Source organism: Leptopilina boulardi, unplaced genomic scaffold, assembly GCF_019393585.1.
Source record: "Leptopilina boulardi isolate dan_hultmark-lab unplaced genomic scaffold, ZJU_Lbou_2.1 LbouV2_324, whole genome shotgun sequence".
In the NCBI taxonomy this organism is placed as follows: domain Eukaryota; kingdom Metazoa; phylum Arthropoda; class Insecta; order Hymenoptera; family Figitidae; genus Leptopilina; species Leptopilina boulardi.
The window spans coordinates 3,227,564-3,246,946 of NW_026137890.1; the positions used below are offsets into that span (position 1 = coordinate 3,227,564).

General features: G+C 24.9%; 2 protein-coding genes across 6 annotated transcripts; one reads left to right on the forward strand and one right to left on the reverse strand.

Annotated features, from left to right (window-relative positions):
• Positions 1-52: 52 nt before the first annotated feature.
• Positions 53-3,205, forward strand: LOC127284421 (WD repeat-containing protein 74). Of its 3 annotated transcripts, XM_051309835.1 has the most exons (7): positions 53-254; positions 477-618; positions 1,094-1,189; positions 1,265-1,672; positions 1,737-1,938; positions 2,002-2,074; positions 2,393-3,205. In XM_051309835.1, exons 1-6 carry the CDS (start codon positions 200-202, stop codon positions 2,065-2,067), a joined length of 969 nt encoding a protein of 322 aa, XP_051165792.1. In that variant the 5' UTR covers positions 53-199; the 3' UTR covers positions 2,068-2,074; positions 2,393-3,205. The 3 variants fall into 3 exon arrangements, with proteins under 3 accessions (XP_051165792.1, XP_051165791.1, XP_051165793.1); XM_051309834.1 differs by lacking the exon at positions 2,393-3,205 and having other exon boundaries at positions 2,002-2,208; XM_051309836.1 differs by lacking the exons at positions 53-254; positions 2,393-3,205 and having other exon boundaries at positions 477-599; positions 2,002-2,208.
• LOC127284419 (5'-AMP-activated protein kinase subunit gamma-2) lies at positions 2,336-19,340 on the reverse strand. 3 transcript variants are annotated; one of them, XM_051309831.1, is made up of 19 exons: positions 19,249-19,340; positions 18,905-18,976; positions 18,487-18,644; positions 17,498-18,205; positions 16,917-17,431; positions 15,190-15,283; positions 14,721-15,046; positions 14,351-14,554; positions 11,556-11,595; positions 7,823-7,956; positions 7,453-7,501; positions 5,216-5,353; positions 4,988-5,140; positions 4,721-4,899; positions 4,431-4,634; positions 4,220-4,366; positions 3,627-3,720; positions 3,401-3,522; positions 2,336-3,326 (listed from the first exon to the last, which is right to left on the reverse strand). In XM_051309831.1, exons 4-19 carry the CDS (start codon positions 18,195-18,197, stop codon positions 3,300-3,302), a joined length of 3,126 nt encoding a protein of 1,041 aa, XP_051165788.1. In that variant the 5' UTR covers positions 18,198-18,205; positions 18,487-18,644; positions 18,905-18,976; positions 19,249-19,340; the 3' UTR covers positions 2,336-3,299. The 3 variants fall into 3 exon arrangements, with proteins under 3 accessions (XP_051165788.1, XP_051165786.1, XP_051165787.1); XM_051309829.1 differs by having other exon boundaries at positions 2,336-3,522; XM_051309830.1 differs by having other exon boundaries at positions 2,336-3,522; positions 17,498-18,215.
• Positions 19,341-19,383: the final 43 nt, after the last annotated feature.

Below are 19,383 nucleotides of genomic sequence, written 5' to 3' on the forward strand. Positions count from 1 at the left end.
TTGTGCATTGACCCTAATGTATGTTAGGTTAGGTTAAATAAGTGTAGTATATATTTAAATTTAAGAATGCAGCGTGGTAAAAATAGGTTATAAACTGAAATAAATAAAAATTTCATCATTTACAAGAATACGTTAATAAATCGTTTGTAAAAGTTTATTGTTTTTTACGTTTTGTTTAAATAAATGCTATATTCTCGTTATGTCATCCGAACATCATCAAATATTTGTTGGTTGTCTATCTGGAACTTTGAAAGGTAATTTAATTATTTACAATTTGTTTATTATTTCTGTTTAAAAAAAAGAAACTAAATTATAATTATTATTGCTAAAAGACAATTCAATTTTTATGTTTATTTGTAAATTATAAACTTGTACGATATAGAAAATTTAATACTATGCATGTAAACTGATTTAAATTTATTTTCAATAAAACGTTTTGAAATTGATTAGTCTTTTTAATTTATTTTTAAAAATAGGTATTTCATTGGATGGATCATTAAATGTAACCAATTTACAAAAATATAACACCATAAATCAGACGAAAGTGTTAGAATTATTATGGAATGATCCAAAAGAAGTAGATATCTTGGTAGCATGTGGTACGAAGGAAACGCAAAGGTTAAATTTTTCGCAAAAAAGTTACCATAATTTATTAATACAGATTATACGACTTTTTCCGACTTTTATTCGAAAATACAACCTTTTTCGACTTATTTTGATAAGATTTGACTTTTTTTTTACATTTTTTACAACATTTTTAAACAAAGTACTTTTTTTTAGTATAAAATACAGATCTTCAGATATTTTTTATTTCAATTATTTAACAAATTTCTAACTAAAATTCATCTCTAAATTAATTATTTTCAATAATTTTAATGAAATACCTCACAAATTCAATTATCTTAAACTACTTTTCAATTTAAACATTATTTACTTAAAATAAAATATTTATTAACTAATTAAATTTAATTGAAATAAAAAAATCGCCTTTTTCGACTTTTTTTGGGAATGTAAATCGAGTAAAACGGCTTTTTTGCGGCTTTAAGGCGCAAAAAAAAATTACTGTATTAATATAAAAATATTTTCTTTTTAGTGTTCAAGTTTTTAACACCGAAGCATCAAAATTTACAAAGACTTTCAAATGTAATAAAGGAGAAGGAAATATCGTTGGAATTTGTAATTATTCCAAGTAAGTGTTAATTTTAATCATTTCTTTTTTTTTACTAATAGAAAATATTACAACTACAAAATTATATTATTTTAGCAATTTGATAGTTGCTAAGCAATCAGGAGATATAATTCAATTGAGTTCAAATGAAAACGAAGAGGAATGTTGTATAATAAATAATGGACCTGGTTTACATAAAATGCGACAAGTGGATAAAGAAAAAAAATTAATAGCCACCGGAGGAGTAGAAAATCCATTAAAATTATTTGATTTAGAAAAAAGAAAAGAAATATTTGTTGCAAAAAATGTGAAAAATGATTTTTTGGGTTTAAAAGTTCCCATTTGGGTTTCAGATATAGGATTTATTTCTGAATCTAATGTTGTAACTGCTTCTAAATATGGCCATGTACAATTGTATGATATACGTGCACAAAGAAGACCCGTCATTAGAGTTGAAATGAAATCAGAAGCTTTAGGCTCCTTAACAGTACATCCTTCTAAAATGTAAGTTGAAAAATAGAAATTTTTTTCCTGCAGTTCTGATTTATGTAAAAAATATTGTTTTCAGGCAAGTAATAGTCGGTTCTGGAAAGGGTAGAATGAATCTTATAGATTTAAGGAAGGAAGGAAAAATTCTAAACACTTATAAAGGCCCGGTTGGTAGTGTTACTGGAATTGCCATAAATAAAGATGGTGACAATGTCATTAGTGTTAGTTTTGACAGAAATTTAAGGATTCATGATATAAATACAAAATCACTTTTAAAGAAGGTAAGTTGACAAAAATTGTCACAAACTATATTAAATACTAAAATTACCTTTTTTTAATTTCAGCAATATCTTTCTACAAGATTAACTTCTTTATTAATTCGATCAGAGCTCGCATTTTCAAACACATGAATAAAAGGTAATGAATTTATAAAAATTTATTTATAGAATTATTTTTGTAGTTGTAAATTATTTTGTCTACAAAGAAGAAATTAAAAATGTCGAATACTTTTTTATATCATGAAATAATTTAAAACAATTTTATTACTTGAATCTTTACGATTTGAATTTTATTTCGCCCACAATATTTGTAAAAAAATAATTATTACAAATTTTAAAATTTAAATTAATTTTTAATTTTAATTTTCTGGTTTAAAGGAGAAAGTTAATAGTAATCAAATGACAATATTTATTTTATATTTATTTGAACTTCTATTTATGTACATTATAATTACAGATGCTTTTTGTGAATAGCTAGTGAGTTTATTGAACTCTCAAAGACTAAAATGGTTTTATGCTAACGCAGTGTACAATATTATAACGTCAAAATGCCTATAATTTAATTTACATTTCGCACTACTTTGATAGCTATGATAATGAGAAAAAAAATAGGAATTTAAATTTAAATTTTCTCATTCTTTCTTGATCTTTCAATTTTAGATTGTAAAAAAAAATTTTTTTATGACACATGCGTAAAATCTAATTGATTTTACGCATTTGCAGCATAAAAAACCTACTATTATAATCAAAGTATAAAAAATATTTTTACATATAAATTTTAATGCCGTTAAATAGGATTTTCAGTATAGATAAAAATTTCAATATACATTAAAAATAATTTTAAAAAATCATTAACAATTTTGCGTGTATTCTTTTTTTTTTTTTTTGCTTTAATGAAATATATTTATAAATCTCGACAAATTCGTCCAATATATAAATTTACAAGTGTAGAATGAAAATATTATGCTATTTAATTTTCTAATATTCAAAATGTAAATTGATTAAATTAGTCTAAGTTGTATTGTATTTAGAAAATATAATATTTGCACAAAAATTGATTTATAATGCAATAAATTGATATATTAAAAGAAAATATTTGGTAATCACTCTAATTTGAGTGTGTGTTTTCTAAATATAAATAGATTTACTAAATTTTTTCGCGCAATTATATTCATTTTCATTCTAACTAAAAACAATTGATGATTTTATCTAAAGCTTTAAAATTTGAGAATATATAAAGTGACAAAATTCTCGAAAAAAAAAAATTATTGCATACATTGGATTTTTTGGGAAAGGAATAAGCACGCATAAAGCTTCTTATATTAAAGTCACATTTGGCTTATTCACCTCCTGAAACAGTAACTTCACGCCATGATGATTCTTGAGTTTGACTAACAAGATTATCAGATGTAGTTGGAGAACTAGACGGTACTAATGTTTTTTGTACTTTATTTATATTTATTACCTCATGATCTGCTTCTACTTCAATATCACCAAGAGATGATTCAGAGCTAGGGCCTTTTGATGTTACTGAATCTTGTGCACGCAAGGATATATTACTACCTTTACTACTGCCATTTTCTTCTCCTTAAATAAAAATATAATTATTTACTTTTTTAAGTAATTTGAAAATTTTTCAATTTAAAAAAAAAGTAATTTTCTGTTTAAAAATTCATAAAATATATACGTACCGCAAGGTCTGAGAACAAGATGAAAAAGCAAATCCGATAAAGATATTATGCCAATCACCTTATCATCGTCGTCGACTACAACCAATCTATGAACCTAGGGGAAATTAAGTAATTTGTAATGTTTATTGCTTCCTTATGGAGCTAAAAGAGATTTTAAAATTTCGAAAAATCGTTTTCTGCCCATAACTTAAAAAGAAAAGTATTGACACCAATGGATATTTATCTCTAGTTTTGTAGTTTTTCAAGACGCATCTTTTGACCTATTAGCGAATATCCTACTGTTATATTATCCAGAGTTATTAACATTTTGAAATTAAAAAATTTTGAAAAACCTGCCTTTTTTGCATTATTTATTAAAAAATCTTTATTTAACTTTAAAATTATTATGAACAACTTGGAAAATATTTAAAAACAAATTAATTGACCTATTATTGAACCTTTTATTTTAAAATATTACCAAGTTATTGATATTAAAAATCTATCTCTGCAAACACCCAAAAAATACAACTTAACACCTTTTTAAAATTATTATAATTTTAAAAAGTATAATACTAAATAAGTTAAAAAATGTATAAAAATTTAGTGAAACTTACTTCTGCTCTCACAATCTTTTCCATAACGGTGAATAAAGTTTCGTCTAATTTACAGCTCTGAACACCTTCAAACCATTCATTCCTATGTTCATTTGCTTCGCGAAGTGAAACATCTAAATTATTATACGTCTTCTCTGCTGCTAAATTCTAAAATAAAATTTAAATTTAATTTCTCTTTAATAATTAAAATATTCATTTAATTAATACTTACAATTACATCAAATTTCGAATAAATATTAACCAATTTTCCTTCATTGTCTATTATTGGTAAAGCAGAAACTCGCCTTTCAACAAATTTTTTCAATGCCAAAATTATACTAGTTTCTTCAGTTGCTGTTTCAATATTGTCAAATGTACCAATCCTCAATTCTTTTAATGTTTTATTAACAAAACATGGTTTAGGTAATTCATTAATCTGAAAGTAAATATAATTTTATAAATAGTACATTTATAAAATTATTATTTACAAAAAAACAAAATTGATTTAAATTTCATACTCACATAAAGAAAAAGAAATCTTAAAATTCTCTTATGAGTTAAAATGTACAAAACATTTCCAGTATCAGGATCTATCACAGGCAAACGGTGAATTCTGTTTTGTATTAATGTTTTAATAGCATCATAAAGTGAAGCATCAGGACCTATACTAACTAATGGATGTACTTGATCTTTTAATACTTCTGCAAAAATAAAATTAAATATATTATTATCAAAAGTATTTTTTTAAATAAAATTACTCAAAATTATATTATAAAATTAAAAAATTACTTCGCCATGTATCAAGTTCATGCTCTTCTAATTCGTCCATTGTTACTGATGGACTTGTATAATACATTTGAAGAATTTTTATAAAGTCCGTTATTGTTAACATTCCTACAAATTGTTGACGAGAACTGTCCCACAAAGGCGCTGCTCTAACACCTATAAATATAAATAATAAATATAAAAATTCCATAATTCAACTAAATTATTAACATATATCGATATATAACTAACCATTATAAACAAGAGCGAAAAAAGCTTTTTTAACGAGCAGATGTGTGTCGAAAACAACGAGCTTTGCACTAGTTGGAATAAGATCATAACATTTATGAAACTTGAAGAACTTTACAAAAATTTGCGTTTCATCTTCTTCTGCAACAGAATTTAATTTTTTTTTTAGTAAGTAACTATTTTCTTTCTTCTATTATTTTTAATAATGAGATAATAGTTCTTTGAAATAACGGATGTTGATAACGTTTACAAATTATTATTATTATTATTAACTTTACTCGGAGTGATCGATATTTTATATTATTATTATTTAAATTTATCATCGAACTTTTGTCAAATACCTTTGGACAAAATCCAAGCTAATTCATCTTCAATTGGAGGATTTTCAACTTCAAATTCTTTTATAAGATCCTTTGAATAAACAGGACAATCGACTTCCTGGGAAGCCCAGGATTCTACGATTTGCTTAAAAGCAGTTTGTAAACCCATTGAGTTTGAATAATAGTGTAAAGTTATCATTGTATTCAATTATTGTTATTATTTTACCAATAAATTTTATTAATATTATAAAATGTTTTAAAAAAATAATTTTTAATACTTTTTCTGTCTCTTTGAAAAATATAAACAACGTTTCACATAGCTACATTATAGTTCATCTGAATATTTCGAATTAAAAATGGTAATTACTACAATACTTTGTTTCATTATTAATTGACATGTTAAAAATTGTTAAAAATTCATTTTAATTTGACACAATTATTTCTTAACAACGTTTTACTCTGAATAGTAAATAAAATAAACGAAAATTATTCTGAGGACGTTTTTTTTTTTTTGTAGAATCAATAGTACGTAAACTTTTTATAAAATTCACAAAACTATAAACGAAACACAAATTTAATTTTTTTTTGTTTTTTATACTGTTCTTTTACATCTATACGTAACCTTCGTCTCACCGTTGAAACTAAGCGCCAAAAATAGCTTATTCATTATTTTAAGATGAGTGCAGGCTGCCAAAAAATATTAGCCACCTTTCCCCACTCTTTGATGATGTTTAGGTATTCGAAAATTACGCGAACATAGTAAACTTTCAATAATAATAATAATAATAATTCCACAAAATGATTTAATAATAATAAAATATATCTACAATATTAAGTTAATAAGTCGTTATTTTTATGTAAATCACATTTCTGAAATATGTATTTTTAAAATTGTCATTTAAAAATATATCAATGTTAGTATCAGAATGAATAAATTTAAAATAATTATTAAAACTCAGGCTTCGAAGCGTAGTAAAAGACTAAGAAAAGTATTAAAAAGTATCTTTTTTTTCGAGTATCCCCAAAATTGAATTCTGAGGAATAAAATTAACATCATTTTTCTCATTTAATACAGAATTTTTTTTTAAATGAATGTTTACTCAACGGAATTTTAAAAGTACCGAATTTCTATTTGACAGAATTTTTATTTTACAAAATTTCTCTTTACCTAACTGTTTCTTGAATAGAATTCTAATTTAACCAATTTTTAATTTATTAGAATTCTCATTCAGTAGAATTTTAAGTAATTCGAATTTTTAAATCCTAGAACTTGGAATCGGAAGCTTATATAAAATATTTAGTATTTTAAAAGAACAATTTTAATTAAAAATCTCCAAATATTTAATTAAAATTAAAAAAAAAAATAAAATTAATTAAAATTCTTTGCTAAATTAATAATTTCAATAAATTTTATACAATTATTACTGTTTGAAATTTTGTTAATAATTTTCAGCAATTCAAATTTACAAAAATTTTAATTCAAAATCTCCTGAAATTCAATTATTAAAAATTTTGATTCAAATTTTTTGTTAAAATAATTATTTCTAATAACTTTAATCAAGATCTTGGCATTTCAATTATTTAAAACATTTTTCAATTCAAAATACTCTAAAATTCAATTATTGTCTGAATTTCAGTTAAATTAGAATTATTTAAAAAAAACGGTTAGTTAAATAGAAATTTTGTAAAATAAAAATTTTAGGAATAAAAAAATTCGCTAATATTTAAAATTCTTGAATTCAGTCATTTTTTAAATTATTTTTTTAAAAAAGTAGCATTTAGTGGCTCTTGGCCAAAATTAGTTGTAAAAAAGTAGTCTTATCAAAAAAAGTATCAAAAAAGTGTTTCGAAGCCTGAAAACTCATTGAAATTTAAGAAGATATAATATTTTGCAATTGTTTATAGATTTTGTACACTTACCAAGATCAGAAATATTGACTTTTTCCAGAAAAGGATCAACCACTGGTAACTAAAATATATAAATATAATAATAGTAGTAGATAATCAAAAATTATTAAATTATAAAAAAAATTAAATAAAAAATTTATTGATTTCATTTATAAATAATTTTTAAAGAGGAAAGTATAAATAATTATTTAATACTTAATATTTAGAATAATATTTTTAAATACTTTTATAATAATTAGTCCTGTAGATAAATTTATATTTTTTGTTTTTTATAATTTAGATAAACAGATAAGAAATAAATTTAGGATTTTATAGATAAAAAGATTCCGGATAAATAGACAACAAATTATGAGATTGTAAATTTATTTTTTTTAATACTTACTCCACGAGCGTCTCTAAAGAGTATGGCAGCATGAACTGGATCTAGGCAAGCATCAGCAGCCCTGTGAGGAGCCACGGGAGTTCCAAGAGATAATCTCCTTGTACCTGGATCCAATGAGCTTCTCCTTAGGGCACCTGCAATTGTCAAATGCATCCATAAATTACATTTATGCATTTAGAAGAAAAATCAATAGAAAACCTATCCTAATAGATGGTAAATAGGGTTTCAATAAAAAGATTAATAAGGATTCTCTTATTTTTACTTATGAATTGCTTTCATATTGATTTGACGATAAATTTCTAATAGAATTCTATTAGAATATTTTAATTGTAATACATTTATCTTTAATACAATAAATTAATCTATAATATAATATATTAATATTTAATATTATATAATATTCTTATATTTTACACATACAAACTTTTATCATTTGCTTAGGTGTTATAAATTTTACTTATCCCATTTTTGTTTTTGGCATTACCTTGTCGTAAAATGCTCTCATATATTTTGTATGTAGTTTCGCAATCTACATCAAAAGTAGGATGCTTTACTGCTCCGTCCAAGCTTTGACTTCTATTACGGAAGTCTTCCTCGCGTTTTTTTGGACTTTCTTGACATTCACTTTGTCTTCTTATATGTCCAAGTCTTTTGCCCAAATGTTTTATCATTTCTTGAATACTGTGATGATTATGATGATGTTGTTGTTGTTGTTGTTGTTTCTCGTGATCAATATTTGTTGGACTCGATGAAAATGGTAATGTTGTGTCACTTGAATTATTTTTTTGACAAGTTTGATAATAACGATGGCCAGAATGATAATTATAAAGATGATTATCAAAACCAGAAGGAGGACAGTATAATGAGCAATTATTACGATTTATACCGCGTGTTGTTTCATAAGAAATTATAGGTCCATAAAAATATGTTGAGCTTACAGAACCACGTGAAGTTTGTCTTTCGTGAAGACAAAATTTATCATTTGGAAGTTGTATTTTTTGATGATTTAACATTTCTTGAATTAATTTTTTATCTTGATATTTTGAATATGATGTGGTAGGCAATGGTGATATTTTAGGAAGATTTTTCGAAGTATGAGAACATTTATCGCTGTTTTGTAATGTGAGACCGTGTTGAGCAAAAAGATGGTTAATACCGTGCATTTTTTTAATTGTTTCGTATCGTTCATTTCTATACACAACATATAAATAGGTACGTAATATGTAAAATATCAATTGTCTCTATTTTTTTTGTAAACATCTTTTCCAATGAACTTTTCTCCATTTTGATATTAGATAAAATTATCGTTGATATTTATTCTGAATTCACATACAGTAGATTGAAAAAGATTCTGAAAAAAATTATGACAATCTATTCATATTATTTTTTTTTACAACTTTAATTCTAATTTTCTTTTAGTCCAAAAAGTCAATTTTTGAAATTCGCAGTTTCTTAAAAGTTAACAATCATTTTAGAAAATAGTTATTTACTCGCGTAAATTATTGTCAGTCTGCATTTGTTATTTGTGTATTTCACATTGTCAATTTTAGGTGACAAATGTCTTAAAAGTCGCTCGAGACCCTGAGAGATACAAAATAGCGCATGTATACACTTGACTAAAAATATTGTATTTTCTAAATGTATGACACTTTTTTGTTTAAAGAAAATCTTTTTAAAAAATTCCACTACACGATTCTTTATGACATTAATAATTAAAAACTTATTTTCTTCTAAAATTTATTAAAATCTAAGTTTGCGAGTAAATGGCTATTGACTAAATAAAATATAGAAAACAAGCAAATTTCTTAAAGAATCGAAAAAAAAAAAAAAAAACTATGAATAATAGAGATTTTTCACTGGAAAAATCGAATAATCTCCGGCTACATCGAGAACAGTGGTAACACTGGTTAACTTATTTGTGATTAATGACAAAAGAGGCGTAGATTCATCTTTGTAATATTACTCCTGATTAATGTTAAAATAATTCACATTATTATTATTTCTGAGCGAGTAAAAAGAATATTAGAAATATGTTTCCTTTTAAAAAATCAAATTATCTAATTTAAATTTAACTATTTTGTTTAACAAATATAAAATATCTCTGATATAAAAAAAGACAACTCCTTTGATCTTATATTTTTTGGACTCATAGTTTTTAACCAAGTTTTGTCTTAATGTATCTTGTAACTCATTTTTACTATGAGCACCTGTTTTAATGCTTTTTTTTAAATGACTGTAATTAAAAACACTCACCAATAACAAGTAAAATATTCCAATTAAATACCCATAATTATATGTTTATATATTTTTCCGAGCTCTTTTTAAACTTCTTTATCACTTGTGTATCAAGAACACTTTTACGTCATGATGAACTTATACGAATATAATATACTGATGAAAATTAATATTCACACAACTTTCATTACAATTCCTTGAGATATAATGTAGAATTATAGATGTTATTCATAAAAGTGTATTGTAGTAACTACGTGCAATGCGTCACATAATAACTGTATATAATGCTGTACAGTGGGTGTTTGACAATAAAGGTACTTCTACAATAAGTGTCAATACAAGTGACAGTGCCAATTCCATGCGAAAAATCATGGAATTGTCATTTATTGTAGAAGAACCTTGAGAAACTAAAGTTCCTTAAGGGCTAGCGCACAATAACTTCGCGAAGGTAGTTTCTGAACACAAAGCATGAGATAGAAAAGGAAAGAGATACAGTTGTGTCCTTTTCTATCTTATCTATAAACGTCAGGGCTAGGTAGCTTGAAGAAGTTGAACCCTTTTTCTAATCTAATCTTAAGGCTGCTATCACAACCTTTCTTGAATATTTTCATCTTTCTCAGTTACATGATTTGGATATTAGTCTGTCTTTACAATTTTTCTCGGACAATATTAATAAGAATTTATAAATAATTCTTGCAGCTTATAATTAAATATAATACCTAAATATTTAACGATAATATTTACACAAGTGGCTTAGAAGGAAAGCAGCACAAGTCGCATTGACTTTTTTTTATATATTAATAAAATATTAACACAAAATTTAAATATTTAGTTTTAATTAATAATCTTCGAATATATCAAGAATCAGGATTTTAGTTTTATTCTTTTTGACAGACAATTTGATAAAATGTCTATAATATAATATTTAAAGCTTTTTTACAGCTGTCAATTTTTTGGAGTAGTTTTGCATTAAGGGGAGTCACCACCTTTATTTTGAGTCCTTTAAATTTTAATGATCGCAAGAAGTTATATTTTTTTTCTTACATGATTTGGGTCCTAAAAACATACAGGATGGTAAAAAAAATGAAATTTTAATTTTTGACCACTAGAAATTAAAGTCTTAAAAAAATTAATATTTTAAATATCTATCTTCTTTTACAATTTTGACTATTTTTCATCGAGAATTTTTTTCCACACTTTTTTAATGATTCTTAAGAATCTCTCGCATAGATTTTGAAAAATATTAATTTTTCAAAAAATAAAAATTCTGAAATGGTCAAAAATTAAAATTTTCTTTTTTTGACCACCTTATACATATGATTTTAGAACCGAAATGATGCAAGAAAAAAAAATAACTTTCTGCGATCATTAAAATTTAAAGGACTCAAAATAAAGATGGTGACTCAGATTAATGTAAAATTATAAAAATTTCCACGTTTTTCCTCATTGTTTTATAAAAATAATTTTTATAAAAATAGTAAATAATTGAAAAACTTACTATGTGCCGCTAGATGTGACTGATGTTGAGCTGCTGTTCTCTGAAAATAAAATAAATTTTTATTAAACAATTGAATAATACTTAAGAATACATTGAAGATAATTTTTATTTAAATTTCGAGTTTGTTGAATTGTATAAAAAAATTTGAAACTTCTTATGTTGAGTGTTTATTTGGATACAATTTCCGCGACTCATTTTTATGCATTGATATCCTATGAATCATTCATGATATAGGAATAAGATCGTAGTAAACTAAGTATTGTTTCAGGTCTTGGTCTTTTTCTTGCAAAATCTGCAAGAACAAGACAAGACTGCAAAATTGAAACCAATTTTTGCTCATAATTTCAAAGAATTAAATTAAATTAAATTAAATTTACTTTAATTTAAATTTTCTTACTGGGATTTTTTTTTAAATACGAAAACAATATGAATAAAATTTATAATTTGAAATTTGCTTTATATAATTTGAAAGCTGAAGATAAATATATACATTTTGCAGAATGTGTCGTATACCGGTAGCTTCTAAACTCTTGGAATCAAGTGATCGACTTCTAGGTTTTGGTGCAAAATAGTCATAATCCTTTTTTCCATTTTTTATCCATCGAAAGTAGGAAGACATAGTCTAAAGTTGTTTGTTCTTTCTTAATAAAATTTAAAAAATTATTTCTTTAAAGAACTAATATTTTCTTCAAAATTTATTGGTATCTATAAATACATATCAAATGCTCATGTTTTTGTTCGTCAATATTTTGTTAACTACTAGAATGACATTTAATGACTTTTCATATGCATATGCGTTATACATCGTAAAAAGCAGTAGATCAACTTTCCAATGATTATTGCGATGCCGGTAAATCGACATATATTGTGATACATGTAAAAAATTTTCGATATTTTGGTATTACAATTCTCGAGAAAGAAAAAAGAATCTTTAAACATGCAGGAGAAGTATGATCTAGTTGATTATGCTCGCATTTTATAAATCCGTCTCGTTTATTATAATAAATATCCAAATTAAAAATAATACTTGATTTGTAAAAATGAAATAAAAATAATTGTCGAAAAAAATTATTGTTCAGAACAGAAATGGAATAATTTTACGCTAATCGACGTTTTCACTTATTTTACAGAAAAAGACCTTTGACGCTTAGGTAAAAGTCAAGGCTAAATATATCCATAACAAACAGCACGTTGGTTAAAAATTTCATTATTGAAAATTTGGCCTTTTATAACATGCTTAAAAAATTATATTTGTTTCATAGCTAAATAAATAATCATTTAACTTTTAAGAAAAATATATTTTTATTTAATTTAAATAATTTGAATATAAATTGTAACACATGAAATTTAACGTATCCTTTAGTTTCTGAAACTGTTTTTAAAATTGATAAAGATATAATAATTTAATAAAATTTGCACTATTTTTATTTTAAACATTGCCTTTGATTCTTAAATGAATTTAAATTTTAATTTACTTTTCTCGAATTACGATTTTAAAAAAGAAAAAGAATGCCTGAGAAATTGTAATTATTTAATAGTTACAATTTTATTAAGTCATATTTCTCATCATGGGACCAAAAAGAAAACTTTTGTCTTGAATTAACATAATCTACTAACAGAAACCAGACATTTCATGTGATACAATCTAATATATGATAAGTATATTATTTCAATATAATTCCCTACTATCTGAAACAATAATTATTATTTTCAATATATTCTATTTTCTATTAAAAAAAGAGAAAAAAAGATAATTCTACAATAATACAAAACTTTTTTTTATGCACTTGATTACATATGCATACACATATGGAGTTAATCGTACATTGTAAATAACTATGTACTATATATACATATTCGTAAAGAAATAAGTTTTTTTCTTTTTTTTTTTTTTGAAAACTTCGAAAAGTAAAATAATTTTTTTTTACAATTAAATCACAAAACAAATAACCGATAAACTCTACATTTCAAGTGAATTATTAAAATAATTGAAAAACTACAAAATAGAAAAAATGAGATAAAATGTGAACTGAAAAAAAACCCGAGTTTTAGATAAATAAAATCCTCGAGACTGTAAGTTCAACGAATAACTGAATTGAAAGCGCACTACTCGTATTTCTCCCCCTCTTTGACACTTGTAAGCCTCCTTCTCCTTTTATTCTAACTTTTATTGCTACACTTACACGGCAACAATACATACATAGATATGTGAGTCGTTTATGACGATAACACCCATCTGCAATTTTACTTTTCTCACTCTACGTATTTCAATATCTCAGGGTCACTTGCTTTAACATTGTTGCGTTAAATGGATGTGAAAAAAAAGAAATGACGAAAAAAATAATATTTATTTTACTAATCTTATAAAAAAAATTAATAATAGATCATATCAAAATTAGTTTTAATATTAGTTTATTCAAAGTAGGAGCATAATAGCTTCTTGACAAAAAAGAAGAGAATTTTTAAAAAAAACTTTGCGATTTTTAAATAAAATTAGAGATTACTTTTTTTTAAATATTTACATTTTGAGACACGAATCGAGGAACAGATTGTACTCGCAATCTAATAACTATTTTTCATCAGCTGTATTTTTCATCTCCATGAAAAGCAGATTTCTTTATACTTGTATTTACATATTTTAAATTGGGTTACAGTTCAAGAATTTATTCAAAAAGTAGTCTAAATATATAAATAAAATTTAAATTCCATTTTAAATTAGAGTTGAAAAGAAAATTAATTTTGAATTCGATTTTCGTAGAAGATTTAAAAAAAAGTAATAAAATTAATTTACTTACTGCTTTCCTTTTATCTTCTGCACTAAGAGCACTATGACTACGATGCCTAATTAGGTCCATGACTTTACTAACAGGATTTCTGCTACTTTCAGATCCAGCTCGAGGTCTTGAATTGTGATCTTTATTTTCCTTGTGATCCTTATGATCCTTTTCAGTATTGATATCCACAGAAGAACTTCCAAGTGCACTTCTATATAGTGAATGCTAAATAAATTGAAAATATTTTAAGTCGTTTTCATAAAAAATTAATATATCGTTTTTAATATTTTTTTATTTATAACAAATTTTATCAAAAATTTATCTTAATTTCTCTTTATAAGAGAATATATTCTAGCTAGTAATTCAGTATTATTTTAAAAGACAAACGTACCTGCATAACATTTTTCATATTAGCTATAATACTGGGTTTTCTTGTTTTACTAGCATCTGATTTACTTCTTGGTCGGAAAGCATCAAAAAGTGCAGATTTCCGCGTTGGACTAGCAGTTTCGTCACTTCCACTTCTTCTACGTTCTGCACTATTGCTGCGACTAGTTGATCCCGATCGAGTTCCAATAAATTTTTTCGATCCTTTACTAGAATTTAGAGAATTCGATGTCGATTCTAATTGTTGTGGTAATGGTGTTGATTTTCCCGAATTAGGAGCACTGCCAGACGCTGGTTTCCTTATGTTTCGTGAATGAGAACTCCAAGTTCCTATTATTATTTATAACATAAAAAAAATAATTTTTCTTTCACTTCTGTGTTTATGTATGTTTCACGTAAAGAAACAAATAATTTAACTCCATTTCATTTAATATCGATGAATTTTCAATAAATGAAATTTTTTTCTAGTTTACCTGCTCGTGGCCTATGATTCTGATCTTGGGAAAATTGATTTGTATTATCGGTATCCTCAGTTACAATTGTAGGCAAAGGCTGAGAACCAAGCTCCTAAAATAATCATCGTAAAGAAAGATTAAAAATATAAATATAATTAATTTAATTTTACAATTCCGATTATTAAATTTCAACTTGGTTTTTTTATTCAATTAATCAAATTCAAATTTGTGAACAAAATTCAAGGTTTTTTTTCGATTTTAAAAAAAATTTCAAGGTTTTTCAAATTATGATTTTATCACATAATTTTAAATAAGTATTAAAACGTAGCTTATTTAAAATGTAAAACAATAATGTAGTACTAAGGAAAATATATATTCTTCAATTCTAGTATTAAAACGATAATTTTAATATCGTTTCAAAGTTATAAAATGTTTTTTTTAAATGTCTATTTTTATACTGTAAAAATTGCGTTAAAAAACTTAGGAACTTAAAATAGCAAAAAAAAAATTATGGCCTACATAACAATAGACGTAAAAGATAATTAAAATTTTTTTAAAAGTTTTGAGAAATTCAACTATTGACAAAAATTTTAACAGAAATACTTTTGTTTCTATTTTTAAAAAAATTAACATTTGTGCTGTATTGTTCCTGGTAAATTAATTCTTGAAAAAATCAAAATTTCGAAAGCAAATATTAAAAAAGATTTTAGAGATTACAAATTATGAAAAATATGTTATATAATAAATTTTTGGAAAAATGTTATATAGCAAAATTATGTAGCACAATTTTTACTTTATCAAAATTCTAATTTGAAAATGTTGTAGGTTAAAAATTAGTCCTACCTGCTTTTAAATCAGAAATTATTATTTTGTGAAATATTAATATTTGAGAAAATTTTTTAGAGAACTTTTAGAGCTTTTCTAGTACTGTTTAAAATTTTTAATTTTTAGAATTCATATTTTTTAAATCAATCAGTTGAAATTGAATTTGTTTTCACAAATTTTTAATAAAATTTTCAAGACACGTTTTACTTTGAAGTAGACCAAAAATTTAGGATAATTCATCGCAAATTTCAATTTAAAAGAAAATAAAAATGCGAATTTTTAAAAAAATTTGAATTAAAAATTCAAGGTAAATTCACGATTATTTCAAAGCGTTACTAAATCCCGGTTTTCAAGGTTTGATGGCCTAATTATTTTTTTCATTTATTGTTAGTCAAACTGCTATTGTATACTGCAAAATAAATTTCTTATACCTTATATTTTCCACTATATTCCCAACAACGATCTAAATAAGGCACTAAAGAATATTTTCTACTTTTTCCACCATTTGTCTGATCAAAATATAATAGTGAATATTTTCTAGTTTTCTTAGTCTCTAACGACATAATTAGAAATAAATTAAATTAAAAATAAAAGCAATAACTTAAAAACACTCAGTTGAAACAATTAAAATTATTTACAGAATGACTCGAATTTGTCATCCATTAACAGAATCATAGCGGTCTGATATAATTTTTTTTTTCTGAAGTATATCGCGATATCCCCGATAAGTTATATTCAATCAATAAATGCAATCTGATTTATAATATATAACATTAACCTTGAGCTTTCAGAAATGTCATTAACGGTAAAAGAAATAATTTAAAAAAATTGCTTCTTCTAATTTTTTTAAATTATGAATTGAGAATAAATATAATTTACAATAGTCTATTTCTTTTTGTAATAAATAAAACATATCTTACTTTTCGTCTTTTATCTTGGCCTAAATCAATTCTCCGCACCCAAACTTCTTCCGTTGAATCATAATCAAGAGTACTTGAACTACTGGCTTGACTTTTCATTTCAATTAAACTTGAATCGAAAAATCGTTTATCAAGATGAGGACTTGGTAATGGACTTGTTTTTAAAAATGTCATACTACTTGAATATGTTGGTGGATCAGTTGCAGGAAATGTCATTCCAGGACCAGTGGTATGTCTTCGACGTAATGGTGGTTTTGTAGCCGTTGGCGATGTTACTGTTGATGTTGTAAATCTCGAAGAAGTAGGCAATGTTTTTGGTTCTGATGTACTTGATGTCGTTTGATTTGATTTTTGATCAATTTTTTCTGAACTAGAATTTTCTGAAGATAAAGGACTCGCAGTTTTCGAAGGAATATTTTCCGATGTAGACTCCTGTGACTCTTGAGAACTCAATAATTCCTCTTTACTTTGTTTTAAATTTACCTCTTTTTCTTCTGGACATTCTAAATTCTTTCCTGTAAAAAAAGAAACGAATTTTAAACATTTGAGCAAAATATATATTTATTTTTTAATTTGTTTACCTTCTTCAGTTTCATATTCATCTTCCTCGCGACACTCTGACAATCTTCTTCCCCATGGATATGGACTGTGTGTTTGATTTCTCGATGGCAGCCGATTAACGTGTGATAAAAAATAATGATGAAAAAAACTATCGACACCATCAGAATCTTCGCCTGATGATTGAAGCATATCTTTTAATGCAGTCAAGGATGTGATAGTATTATAATTAATTGCCGATACTAAATCATCTTCAATATCACTGTCGTCAGTAGTATCGTCATTTTTTGTTGTACTACTTTGTTCATCATTCTTCAATTTCTCAGAGGTTTGTAATACTTCCACGGTTTTATTTGTTGGATCAGTTTTATCATTTGAACTTGTTTCTGAATCTTCATCAGAAGAATTAACAGTTGATGTGGATGATAAAGATTCTTCAACCTTACTTTCAATATAATGCATTTCATCTTCATCTGAACATCTTTCTTCGTCTCCCTCAGGATCATCATCTTGTGACACCTCTGGTTCATCTTTTATATCTTCCACAATCATTGTAGCTGTATTAATAGTTCCACTATATGAATGTTTTATATTTTCTGAATTTTCCTCCTCTAAATTGGTCTGTGAATTATTTTTATCAAACGTTTCGATACCAAATTGTTGACTGTTTTTATCATCATATTCATCAGATTCATTTTGTTTTTCTTCACTTGAACTCTCCATTTACACTTCTAAAAATTACTTTTAAATATCATTAACGAAGCTGAAGTACGCAACGTTTATGATAAACGATTTTTAAAGAAATAATTTTTTAAAATGAAAAATTCTATAAATTTCGCCGAAAAAATATTTCTTGTAGTTTTCATTAATCAACAAATTATAAAAAAATATTTTTTTAAAAATCGTTTATCATAAACGTTGCGTACTTCAGCTTCGTATATTATTATAAAATGTTATTTTAATAATGTACTTTCTACAATTTATCTATATATTTATTAAAATTATTTCTTACCAAATTTTTCGACAGTATAATTAACTATTTGTTTTGTGTTTACAACACACGTCGTTTTTTCCTTGCATCATAAGATCGAAATACAGATAGGCTTCGAAAATTTGAAACTGTTAAACTATTTACATCCATAGCTATTTTCCTATTTACTTACGGCCAAGCTAAAAATAATAAATAAAAAGTCTATGATAAAAATAAATTTCTTATCTATTCAGAAAATTCCTTCCTAAAAATGTGCTTTTACCATTTAATTGGAGGGGTTAAAAAAATTTTAAATATACTGAACAAAAACCTTAAGAAAACTTATCGGGAAAATATAAGTAAAATTTTGTTTTCCTCGAATATTACGATTACTTAGCCTATAGGAAAATATAAGTTTTTTTCATTCAATTTCAATAGAGGAAAAAAATGTCTCACTTACAATAAAAAATTCAATTATGATTCCTTGTTAATAATACAGTCAAGACTTGTGGACCATGTGAGGAGAACGACACTAAAAATTAGTAAAATGCATTATATTGCAAATATTTATAATCTTATTAAAATTGAAAAAAGATGGAACTTAACAACACACACACATATGTATTTATGCATACATATATATACATATATTATATATACTACAAATTAAACTAGTTTTTTTTAATCTAGTAACTGTTCTACTATTTCGTCTTTTAAGAAAAATAAAAGAGGAAATGAATATTCGATTTTTGTTAAAAACTTTATAAACACAAATTTATAATAAAAACCAAATTAAACACATACGATTATTGAAAATTTAGTAAAGAATTACGCATAACTTGGCATAACTTCCATATTTACTACTGTAAAATACAACATTATACGTAAAAATGTAGCCATCCCATCAGCGATGGGCAGTGACTATTTGACAAACTTGGA

Bases quoted from the DNA above. Each gene is read 5' to 3' on its own strand.
- LOC127284421 (XM_051309835.1), top strand. From the start codon at position 200: ATGTCATCCGAACATCATCAAATATTTGTTGGTTGTCTATCTGGAACT. The intron at 255-476 runs GTAATTTAATTA...TTTTAAAAATAG, and splicing joins TCTATCTGGAACTTTGAAAG to GTATTTCATTGGATGGATCA. The intron at 619-1,093 runs GTTAAATTTTTC...TTTTCTTTTTAG, and splicing joins GGTACGAAGGAAACGCAAAG to TGTTCAAGTTTTTAACACCG.
- LOC127284419 (XM_051309829.1), bottom strand. From the start codon at position 18,197: ATGGAGAGTTCAAGTGAAGAAAAACAAAATGAATCTGATGAATATGAT. The intron at 11,596-14,350 runs GTAAGTAAATTA...TTTTATTTTCAG, and splicing joins CAGAAGATAAAAGGAAAGCA to AGAACAGCAGCTCAACATCA. The intron at 3,523-3,626 runs GTACGTATATAT...TTTTTATTTAAG, and splicing joins TCTTGTTCTCAGACCTTGCG to GAGAAGAAAATGGCAGTAGT.